Source organism: Chrysemys picta, chromosome 10, assembly GCF_011386835.1.
Source record: "Chrysemys picta bellii isolate R12L10 chromosome 10, ASM1138683v2, whole genome shotgun sequence".
In the NCBI taxonomy this organism is placed as follows: domain Eukaryota; kingdom Metazoa; phylum Chordata; order Testudines; family Emydidae; genus Chrysemys; species Chrysemys picta.
Window position 1 is genome coordinate 7435639 of NC_088800.1, and position 12033 is coordinate 7447671.

The following is a 12033-nucleotide window of genomic DNA, read 5'->3' on the forward strand; positions in this document are numbered from 1 at the left end:
ATGCTACAAAAGGTTTTCTCTTCAAAATGAATAACGTGCGAGATAAAATAACAGTGATGTGATAACGCTGTTTTCCCTCCCATCTGTCAATCCAGGATAAATTAAGGTGTGATAGTGACCAGCTAACTGAAAAAAACCTTCTTTGGTCTGAATAATAAGCACCTGTGTAGCACATGCAAAAAACCAATTCCTTGTCACCTGTCCATGCTATTTAGGAAATTTAAAATGCTGCTATAAAACATAGCCCTGCCTAGGGGTTACTGTTTAGTGTTCGCTTCAGTTTCGTTAGTTCACTTCACAAAGAAAGGAAGCTTTGGTAAATGTCTTTGCTCCTTTGCTTTGTATTTTGGAGATTGTTCCCTGCTGGCAGCAGACGGCGTTAGAAAAAATATATTTGAATTGCCTGTAGTCCAGAGTACAGCTGCAACGGTAATTAAATCTGTCTGCATCTGTTTGGTTTAAGAAAAATAAATGTGGCAAGGGAAGTGCATTTTTATAAATAGGCGTCTGCTTGGCTGGCTCCAGTAGGCCCTACAATGCCCAATCCAGTGCTACCTTTCAGACATGAAGCCACTTAACAGAGTTACTAAACTAGACTAACTGAGCATCAAGGAAACAGACAGCTCTGAGCTGTTTTTGTCCACTCTGTTGATGTGCACCGGGGCGGCTGCCTTCTGATTGCCCCCTCTTACCATGGGGGGCCCTGAGCACCCGGCCCCAGTTTTCCTCCTCTCAGGTACCCCAAAGACTCTCCATGCCAGGCTCTCTTGCCTCAATCATGTCCCTCTTTGGGGCTGTTTTAGTATTAAAACCTAGAGGGTCCTGTGGCACCTTTGAGACTAACAGAAGTATTGGGAGCATAAGTTTTTGTGGGTAAGAACCTCACTTCTTGCATCTGAAGAAGTGAGGTTCTTACCCACGAAAGCTTATGCTCCCAATACTTCTGTTAGTCTCAAAGGTGCCACAGGACCCTCTGTTGCTTTTTACAGATTCAGACTAACACGGCTACCCCTCTGATATTAAAACCTAGTGTAAGGAGTTCAAAACGTAAGTCTTGACACAAAATGAGGTCAGATTTAGTGATCCCAATGGATCTTTCTGACCTTGGAATCTATGAATTCATGAAAATCCGTGTCTCACCCCAGTGTCAACAGCCGTTAAAATCACCGGAGAGACAAGGTGGGTGAGGTAATATCTGTTATTGAACCAACTTCTGCTGGTGAGAGAGAGACTGGCTTTCGAGTTCCCTGGGCCTGACCCAGCTCCGCCTGCGGTGTCTCTCCCACACACCCAGCAGGGCCGCAGGAGCTGAGCACGGCTCTCCTGCAATCACTCCTGACTGTGCCTGCATGCCGTGGCATTGGCACTGAGGGAAGGAGACTCCTCTCCTCTGCTTTCAGCGCTCTGCCTGTGCTTTGAACCTGCGGAAAGGGGTGGGGGGGCAGGTTGAGGACAACCAGTTGCCCCAAGGTCTCATTAGCAGAGAGGTGGGGGAGGGACCGGGACTCCCCCTTGATTCCTTGTCCCACCCAACCTCCTTGGAGCCTCTGTTCCCATAGGGTGGTACACAGGTCACTCCAGTTTCACCTGGGGTCAGGCTTTCCTCACTGGATAATCTCTGTGATCAGACGCAGCCTCTTCCATCTCCATGGGGATGTGTCAAGCCAAAGGCAACATGTATACACATCCCTAGCCTAGTGTTCCATTAACATGCGATATATATGAACATTGTCTCTAGGACAGTGGTTCTCAAATTGGGGCCGCTGCTTATGTAGGGAAAGCCCCCGGTGGGCGGGCCGGTTTGTTTACCTGCCGTGTCCGCAGGTCCGGCCGATCGCGGCTCCCACTGGCCGCAGTTCGCTGCTTCAGGCCAATGGGAGCTGCTGGAAGCAGCGGCCAGTACGTCCCTCAGCCCGCGCCGCTTCGAGCAGCTCCCATTGGCCTGGAGCAGCGAACCGTGGCCAGTGGACACCACGATCGGCCGGACCTGCGGACGTGGCAGGTAAACAAACCGGCCTGGGCCACCAGGGGCTTTCCCTAAACAAGCAGCGTCCCAAGTTTGGGAAACACTGATCTATTTGAATTAGTCTTCGCAGTCACAGTGATTCACTGTTCCAAAATCTAGGTCCCTTATGTATCGGTGTGAGGAAGACTTCAAGAAAAACAATGATAAAGATCTGGAGTGAAATGTGCTATCACACCTATCACTTTTCCTCCTCTTCAGCATGGCAGTTAGAGCATCTTGATGTCAAGCTTTAGAAGGCTCCTTTTCCAGTGGTCAGGTTTTGCCCCCTCACCATATCTCTTGGGCAACTTTGCTGGCATTTGCAGATGGCCGGTGGAGCTGCTGTGAGGTTAGACTGTAAATGGTCTGTTTGTCCTACTGCATTTTGGATATTGTGTTTGGATTTTCTCCTCTCTCTGACTTTCATCTTGATTCCAAGGGACTGATGAATCTTTATTCAGTTACAAGTAAAATTCTCGCCATCTTTTCCAGGAGATATGAACATGGGTTGACGCTTTCAAAGCCACCAGAGGAGTTTAGGGAGACAGCTCCCAGCTGTGTGTATGGGGCTGGCTGGAAGACAAGAATTCTAGGTTGTGAAACATTTCAAGGCAGCGGGAATTTGTTTGAATTCCACGTTGGTACGAAACTGAGGCCTTTTGAAATTGTTCATGAAAGAAAAAGTCCTCCACCCACCCACCCAAGAACAGCCAATAGCCCAGAGCAGAGCAAGAACTTGAACGTCGGGCATTCATATCCCATCATGGGGCTCCTGGCTATTGTGCTGTCTCCCTCTTTCTCTGACCAGAAATTTTATCCTGGACCCAAGAAGTCATCCTGACAAAAGTGTCATTATAACTCATGTTTCTGCAAACATTTTCCATTTCCAACCAAAAACACTTCATCTAAAAATGCCCAGCTCTAATTGTGTGTCTGAATCCCTAGTTGGCTTTGAAAATCTCATCCTGGGGCTTCTAAAGTTCCCAAGGATGCCCGTCCTTTACTTAAGTGAAGCCTGACAATCTCCCATACAGTCACCCCTATCACATTGCTCACTGGGCAGTAGGCTCGCATGAGCGATTTCTTGGCCTTAGAAATTGTCTCGTTTACTTTTTAGCAAATGCTTTCTGCCCTTTTTCTTTGGGAAGCAGTTAGCTTGTCCCTGATCAAAAGCTGGCAGACTGTGTCATTTTTGGGGCCTGGTGTAACTATTGCTAGATAAAAGTGCATGAACTAACGTCACACACATTCCTATTGCATTCTCAGATGGGGCTTTTTGGTGAGTATTCAGGAAACAGGCTAATGAATGTCTTCCAGGCATCAGAATGAATGATTTGATTAACTGTAATTATAAGGGGGGGGGGGAGTTTTTAACAGAGAAATGTTATGACTGAAAGAATTTTAAAGGCATGTTCTCTCCAGCAGATGTGGGACTCTACGAGTGTGACTTTGTGGGTGCTACTACTTCTAGAGAGAGGGACGCTGGGGGAAATGTTTAGATTCACTCAGGACCAGGCTGCTTTCTGAATCCTGCTCGTGCAGCGGAACGCCCAGAGCGCTCCAAATGACGTATCATTTTAATTCCTTTCCATCAAATCAGCAACACAGAGAGAGAAAAGTGAGAGGGGGGAAAGGTTTCCAAAATAGCATAAGAACTTCACGCGGCGGAGCTCATTAGGGTACCCACACTGGCATTGTTTTCAGCTATTCAAGGCGTTACGAGCCTTTCAGTTCTCGGCAGCCTCTAACAAAGGCCTTTGATTGCAATCCTGGCACTTTCATAAAAGCCATTCAGCCCTAACGTCTAATGTTTTTGTGCTTTTAGGCGTTCGTATGTTAGATGGAGATGTAACAGATGTTGTTGAAGCAAAGTCGCTTGGCATCAGACCCGATTACATTGACATTTACAGCGCAAGCTGGGGGCCAGATGATGATGGGAAGACAGTTGATGGACCTGGTGAATTGGCCAAACAGGCTTTTGAGTATGGCATTAAAAAGGTGTGGATAATCGAGTGCACTGGAGACACTGTTTCCCCCCCACCCCCGCTTTTGCTCCATATTAAGTTTAAATTTGTGTGTGTGTGTGTGTGTGTGTGTGTGTGTGTGTGTGTGTGTGTGTGTGTGTGTGTCAGGCCTAAGATTAGTGTGGGCTGGGTGTAGAAGGTTAAACAAAGGAAAGAAAGTTAAGGTCGAGAGAATCGTCTTGAGAGAGTGGTGACTCTGTCCATGCCTTGTCTATACCACATCTGACACTGCGGCTACCGAGAGAGAGCCGCACTGGGGGTGACTCATGACCAATTTTTCCTAGTGTCGACAAGGCCAAGGTGACTTCAGAACTCTCTCAGCATCTGGCATCCCTAGAAACTAGAAATGGCTTGGTGACCAGTAAATAGGAGCGATTCTAACCCCGCTCAGCAAAGCAATGCACAGAAAGCTCTTTGGGAGGCTTTATAAAATCTACTCAGCACAGCCGTTCTAGGCACATGTCTGGCATTAAAAATAAAATAAAAAGGCTTCCCCCAGGGCACTGATCAAATCAGCACTTCCCCATGTCAGGGAAATCCCTGAGAGAACAGCTGGGCCCAGAACTCATAGCAGACTTGGGTCTAATTTGAAATCCTGGACTGGAAGCTACGTTGGGTTAATAAATCAAAAGTATTTGAAGGGAGCTCATTTTTTATTATTAATTAGATTTATTCTCCCAAGGACTGGGGGCTGTGGGGAGGGGGATTTTTCTCTTTGTCGTAGTGCTGAGGAGAGTCCGCTCCCCCCCCCAACTCTCACTTCCCCCCTCACTTTACCTCCCACTGTGGCATTATAGCTGACAATCAGCCCTGCTAGACTGGAACACGGAGGACTCCTTGTTTCCCAGCCTGCTCGTGCTGCTTGCCTGGTGCTCAATATGGCTGCTGTGGTACGAGAGGTGCACACCTGTGCTTCCCGTCTCCCTCCCCTCTGCCTTGGCAATGTCAGAGCGGCGCTGGGCTTTGGACCTGCAGTTTTGCTTCAGGGCACCGAATTATGTGAACCAGTGAAGCAGAAGGGGAAGTTACTGTCTGACCCCACCTGGTAATCAGCACATACCCTGAAGCATGAGGATTGCTCATCTCTGTAATACTATCCAGGCTAGTGTAACTGCACACCTTGTTCATGTGACTATCTCATTCTTATTTTAGTCTCACCAAGCTCCTAATATCCCGTCTCAGTAAGTTTGATAGGTTATTTCCACGTTGCATAAAGTATTTCCCTTTATCTGTCTTAAATTTGTTCCCATTTAATTTCAGTGAGTGACCTCTGGCGTTCGTGTTATGAGAGAGAGTAAACAGGAGCTTCCAGTTGTCCATCTCTGCCTCCATTCTCCTGGTACAAATACTCCCTCCCCAAACACTAATCACTCTCTTGACCCTTTTCTGGAATGTTCTGCTGCATCTTCCTGGAGCTGACATGGCCCAAAGTCAATTCACTGTTTAAGTCAGGCCATACAGTTGGTTTATACAGTGTCAGGGCTTGACTTGGAGATGTTTAAATCCCCTCCGAACAAGAGCTGGTAGATCAAAAGTCAGTATGTGGAAGTGTGGCTACTCCACTGATCCAACATGCATGTGACTGCAGTGATATACAAACCATGGAACGTCTTTTGGTCTGCTGGCTCCTGGAGGACCCATGCACCATGGAAGATAGTGCCAGGGCTACAGACCAGGCCCTATCATGTGCCCAACACTGGAAAAAATGATGAGTGTGGTGGAAGGATATGAGAAGTAGAAGAAAGCAATGTCAGTCTATTTCCTTATTCTCTCTCCCGTTGCTGATACAGCCTGATGTCTGAGAGCTTTTCCAACAGCTGCTCTGCACTGAGTGGCCTTCTTGATTTGAACTGGCCACAGGGACGGTTTCTCTTTTCTGGGACGTTACTCCTGAGCAGGACCCATTAATACGGAGCAGTAGTTTGAAGGAGTGATGGGTCCTGGCCTTTGGTTTGGGCGCAGGCACCTCCCTAGACTTCAGAAATGTTAAGAACATTATGATTTATCGTGTAGGAGTACAAACCCACAGGCAGACCCAGATCCTGCTCTGAGGAGTTTATAATCGGGTGTGGTCATGCACAATGTCCAAGAGTGAGGAGTAAGAGAATGAGATCAGAATTGCAGGCAGAGCCTTCCAAGGTGAGATTTGCGGATTACAGCATACTTTGATAGATTAACCCCCATCTTCTGGGAGGGTGCTGTATGAAAAACCAGCTCCTTCCATGCTGAGTTTCTCGAGGAGGCATTAATGCAGCATTTTTGATGACCGTCAACTACACAGAGCAAAAGACCTTTCTTGGTACCCTTCAGAAATCTACCCCTCTTCACCCACTCCATGGTAGGTGAAAATGATTCTGTATCCAAGGCTTGTGTCGTTTCTGGTACTGTCCACTGAAGGGGTGGGAAGTGGCATGGATGTTTTGGATGGGACTAGTCATACTTGTCACAGCTTTCTTGAAATACTGAAGCCAGGGCTGTTTGGTCCTTTCAGGCTGCGTGGAGGAAAAGAGGCTCCCTGGGACAGGGGCGGCTCTATGTATTTTGCCACCCCAAGCACGGCAGTCAGACAGCCTTCGGCGGCATGCCTGCGGGAGGTCCGCCAGTCCCGCGCCTTTGGCGTACCCCCCGCCGAATTGCCGCCAAAACCGCGGGACCGGCGGTCCTCCCGCAGGCATGCCGCCAAAGGCAGCCTGACTGCCGCCCTCATGGAGACTGGCAGGCCGCCCCTGGCACGCAGTTGGTGCTTGGAGCCACCCCTGCCCTGGGGAATCTTAAATTGCAGTGGTCTAAACCCGGTCTTGAGAAATCTCCTGGGACTTTGAGGACAACCCGGGCCTCTTTTTCAGGCCTTACTTTGGCATATTTGCCTCATTTTTCTTTTAGCAACTTAAACCTTTTTGGGGAGTGAAATTTGAGGAATGTCCCATTTTAGCATAAACCCTCACGAAGGGGTTGTCATGATAAAGTAGTTTAGCCCGCTAGCCAATTCAGCACCGCTGTGAGGGATTAGACATTGCTGTAGTGAAACAGACGGCCGGCATCTCCTAGTGCGGGGAATACTACGTCTGGCATCACAGTGTTTATTTTATCCTTTGTAACAATGCACCCAGCGTGACCTCGAGCCCAAGAAATATGCATTTCTAAACCTAAATTGAAACACCACTGAACTGAAGCAATGTTAACTCAGGAGAACTTAACCAGAGCTGAGCTCTCCTGTTGAGAGCCGTTAAGCCCATTAAAATGGAGACCGGCAAAGCTGAAGGACCAAAGTTCTGTCTTCAAATAACCTTTTGAGGCTATATGTATCAGAGACTTCCAGGAAAGGAAGCTGCAGCTTCCAGTGTTTAGAGTATAGGTCGGTGAGTTGGGACAGCTGTGTTGCTGAGTCACTCTGTGACCCAGAGCAAATTTCGTCCTCTCTCTGTGCCTTGGCTCCCCAGCTGTACAATCAGGATAACGGCTCCCTAGCTTTGTAAATCTCCGTTGCAGTTTTGGGGCGAAAGTGATGCATAATTGCAAAGTAGCGTTACTAAAACAAGGACTTTTGCAGAAAGGACTCTGAATGGGCCCCGGCCAATGTTAATTTCCTGTTTGGGGCACTTAGTCTGCAGAGGGATTAATTGAAGTGTATGTGAATTCTTTCAATGTAAATACATAGAATCAGGGAAACAGGCTGCCCCCTAGACTCTTTTTCCATATGGAAGATGTGTGATAGAGCAGGGTCCCGCAGCTGAGCGGGACACCCCGCCATTTGGATCCCTGCAGCTCCCCCACACGCATGCGTGCTGCCAATGGTCAGGAAATGTTTTCAACAAGCATTTTCCAAATAACGGCGCTTGCTGCTTTTATTTACATCGGAAGCCTTCCACTCACCGGAGGAGACATGGTTAGAGCCTTACAGAAGTTTCTGGTCCAAATTTGAGCCACGTTACCCCTTTCTGCAGAGGCCCCCCTCGAAGAGGGGGGAGATCTGAGATCCACCTCTCAGAGTTGCCTGCAGATTGTCCCTTCAGGGGGATGGGAAATAACAGGGAGGGGAATTACTGCGGTGAGGGGTGGCTGCTTCATCGCTAACTCAAGTCTGGATGATTTTCTAAAGGAGATGCTGTAGCTCAACCAGAAGTTATGGGCTTGTTGCAGAAATCGCTGGGTGGGATTCTCTGGCCTGTCATTCAGGGGGTCAGGCTAGATGACTGCAATGGCCTTAAAATCTAGGAATCAATGACTTGGGGGAGGAGGGGAGTTGATGAGGTCTCCCAACCCTGCAGATCTGTTGTATTCGTGAAGGCACCCACCAAACCTGCCTCTGTTGGTTCCTTTGCTTTCCCAGGCATCACCATTCCTGCAAAAGCTGTGCTGCCGTTGACCCTGTCGCTGTCTGAACTTCCTCCTGCATTTCTATTGGGAGGTCCAGTGAGTGCACGGGGGCAGGGGACGAAGCCTGGGAGCATGGCCAATCTCATGGCCCCGACCCTCAAAGCTGCAGGGTGGCCAGCAGGAGAAAGAGATTTCCCAGGGGGAAGCACTCCCTGCCCCTCTCTTGCTTCTAGCTAAGCAGGAGGAAAACTCTCCTGAGACCCCTCGGGGACAATTCAGCCGTTTTCAAGTATTCACAACCAATTCCGAGTTCCACAAAGCACCTGAGAGCAGGAAACGTTTTTTCCCTACATGCAGAAACGCTAATTGCCAAGCCCATCTTTTTAAATTACTGAAGAAAGCCCTTAATTGGCTGGTTAGCGGTAACCTTTAGCCCAAGCACGCTGCTGCAGCTGAGTTATAAATCTTTAGAATTGAATTTTAATAGAAACATTAATACAGCCATTATCTCTTAGCGACGGGCCTGTGCCCGCGAAATTCAGCCGCTTGTTGCTTGCTCTCTCAGCCACACCTTATTAATTTCTGAGCTAATGGGAGAGTATTTATCCTGCGCTCTAATTGGGCTCTTTAAAACGGGAAGGCAGACGTGCTGGTGTCAAAACCACATCAAACTGGGTCATGAGAACAGGAAGAATCCAGCACAACCTACTTCAAATTGATAATCTACTGAGGGCTTGTCTACACGGTGCATTAGTCCACACCAGAGAGATGTAAATTCTAGTCTGCATTAGCGTGTCATGCACTAATAGCCTGTGTGGGCCCTTCTGGCACACACTAAAAGTTCCCTAGTGCACGTTAATGCAGGCCCATTTCGGCTCAGTTAGGGTCTTGGCCAAAACCCATTGAAGTCAATGGAAAGACTTTCATTGATTTCAGTGGGGTTTGGATCTAATTCTTATTGCGCTATGAAACCCATGCAATAGTTGCCGTTGGTTTAGCAGTGGTTTCATACGGAGATTGTGGGTGTTTTAAGCCTGCTTGCAGAAGTCTTGGCAGTTAGGTGTTTCAGAGCTAATGAGAGGAGCATTTCTTGGCTTCCAATTCAGTAGGGTTACAGGGTTAGGCTTTATCTCAATAATGGCTAGAAAAGACAGCCGAAATAGTCATTCTGTTATCTCCTCTCCCGCCTCTCAGTTAATGCTAGGGAGAAGAGGTGAGTCTTCCATTATTCCTCAGGCAGAAGGAAAATTAATTATATGCCTGTCGCTGACGTAATATAACCCCATTGGGCTTTAAGGGCTATCTTATGCCCTGTGTGGCCCAGTTAGAGCCAGAGAAGAGCAACAAGAATGATGAAAGGTCTAGAGAACATGACCTGTGAAGGAAGGCTGAAAGAATTGGGTTTGTTTAGTTTGGGAAAGAGAAGACAAAGAGGGGACATGATAGCCGTCTTCAGGTATATAAAAGGGTGTCATAAGGAGGTGGGAGAAAACTTGTTCACCTTAGCCTCTAAGGATAGAACAAGAAGCAATGAGCTTAAACTGCAGCAAGGGAGGTTTAGGTTGGACATTAGGAAAAAGTTCCTAACTGTCAGGGTGGTTAAACACTGGAATAAATTGCCTAGGGAGGTTATGGAATCTCCATCTCTGGAGATATTTAAGAGTAGGTTAGATAAATGTCTATCAGGGATGGTCTAGACAGTATTTGGTCCTGCCATGAGGGCAGGGGACTGGACTCGATGACCTTTCGAGGTCCCTTACAGTCCTAGAGTGTATGAACCTATGAATCTGTGAATCTATTATTGCATGGGGTTTAAGTCAGGACAGAATTTGGTCCTATGTACAGAAGACTAAGGATCTGACTGTAGCATCTCTTCTCAGCATATTCTGATGTGCAGTGTGAAACAGATGTAAGACATAGAACTCAGCGAATAATGAATTATTTTGGTTTGCTGGTAATTCTGAAAAATTGGGGGGAAATTATTTTGGGTTGAACCCAAATTGAAATATTTTGCTAATCGAAAAGTTAAAAATAAAAATTGGCGTCTGTCAAAATGCAATGTTTGGTTTCAATTTGAGGGATTTTTCTGTCTGTTTTAAAATGTTTTAAAATACATTTGGAGGAAGTTTTTAAGCAGAAAAGCAATTTTGAATAAAAAAATTGAAGTGTTTCATTTAAAAAATGTGGAAAAAAATATTTGACTTACTTTGATTTTTTTTTCTTTTAAGCACAAACAATTTGGTGAAACCAACACAAATTCACAGAACGTTTTGGGGTTGCTGACTGCATTTTTCATCCAAATAGTTTCACGCAGCTCTAGTTAGGAGGACCAAGCTTTGGAACTCATGATTAACACTTGAACTTATGCAGTTCTAGCTCTGTCATTGTAATTCACAAAGGACTCGAGGAAAAATGTCAGTTCCTGACAGCCTTATCAACTACAAAATCAGTGATAAATCTCCCCCTTTGTGTACCTTTCACAACTGGTGACTGATTTCTAGATCATCTGAACAGTGCTTAAGAAAATCTTAGACTGTACCCTGAGATGTCCAGCTTTTTTCTGTTTGTAGATTGATGGATCTTAATTTTTAATAGACAATCACCTCATATTGCCTTTTTGTTAAGTTCAGCTTTAAAGAGTGTCAGGTTACAAAATGTTGCACTACCACACATACAAAGCACATCTATTTCTTCATGGAAGTCCTGCCAGGGCCTGTGGACATAGAGCCAGCACATTTGAGCTGACTCCATTGTACACTCCGCCAAAAACCTGAATTAGGAGGTCAAGTTCTAATAGATCCAGAAAACCCCAGAGAGACTTTAAATCCGTGCAAGAAAGTGGCACGTTGAGGTACCAGTAGTGGTTGACCAAAGGTTCAATACACTTCATATCTAGGTAGAATTATCTGTTGGGAGAGAACAGCAGAACAATTTGGCTATCAAGCTGTATTTTTCCCTGCTGACCTCCAGACAACTCTTGTTAAGCTTTCCTATGGAAGTAACCTCCCTTTGTGGCTGTGAGGCAGGCAAGATAATAAAAACCTAAACACAGTGAGGAAAGCACCCAATTTACCCTTTGTAGCCAGAGGCAGGGTCAACAAAGAGATTATCAGCCCATCAGTAGAGCAAGACAGGTAATAAACCATCCCTCTGCCTTGAAGTCTCCGAACAAAACACACCCTTGGAGCTGATTCTGCTAGAGGAAGCCTGCTGTCTTGTGATGGGGAGGGAGAATCAGAAAAGGATTTCTCTGCAATATGTAGGCAGAGACCTGCCTATGTTCGTTCCAAAATATCCCCCTGACACATGCCAACTCTCTTCCCTGATAAGGGGAGAACCTAACACATTTGGGTACCAGCCCCATGACTATTCCTCCAGCCCTTTCATGACTGTTTCGGGATTGACTGTCAAGCTAAGTGGGCTTAATACAGTCTCCCCTAAGCGTTTAAGTTGTGGAAAGTGGGATAGAAAAGCAAAGTATCCATTGCAGAAGAAGGCACGGCTTATTTTAAAAGTCTACGTCAATGCCTATTGACCAACATTATGGGTTTCCAATACTAGTGTTAGGAACGGCTCTAGCTTTTCTGCCCATGTCTGTAGCTTCACTGACATTCTCTTTATCCTCCAGCAGAGCGCCTTTCACTATTGACTGGCCACTACTGAAAGGCTGCAGGTATTGCCAAAAAT

General features: G+C 46.6%; 1 protein-coding gene across 2 annotated transcripts in view; it reads left to right on the forward strand.

Moving 5' to 3' along the window:
• Positions 1-12033, forward strand: part of PCSK6 (proprotein convertase subtilisin/kexin type 6) — a 117323-nt gene that overhangs the window by 53820 nt on the left and 51470 nt on the right. For both annotated transcript variants that reach the window (XM_008165479.4, XM_065559206.1), the window contains one exon: positions 3831-4003. In XM_008165479.4, coding sequence (XP_008163701.2) covers positions 3831-4003 — 173 coding nt within the window. The remainder of the gene's footprint in view (positions 1-3830; positions 4004-12033) is intronic.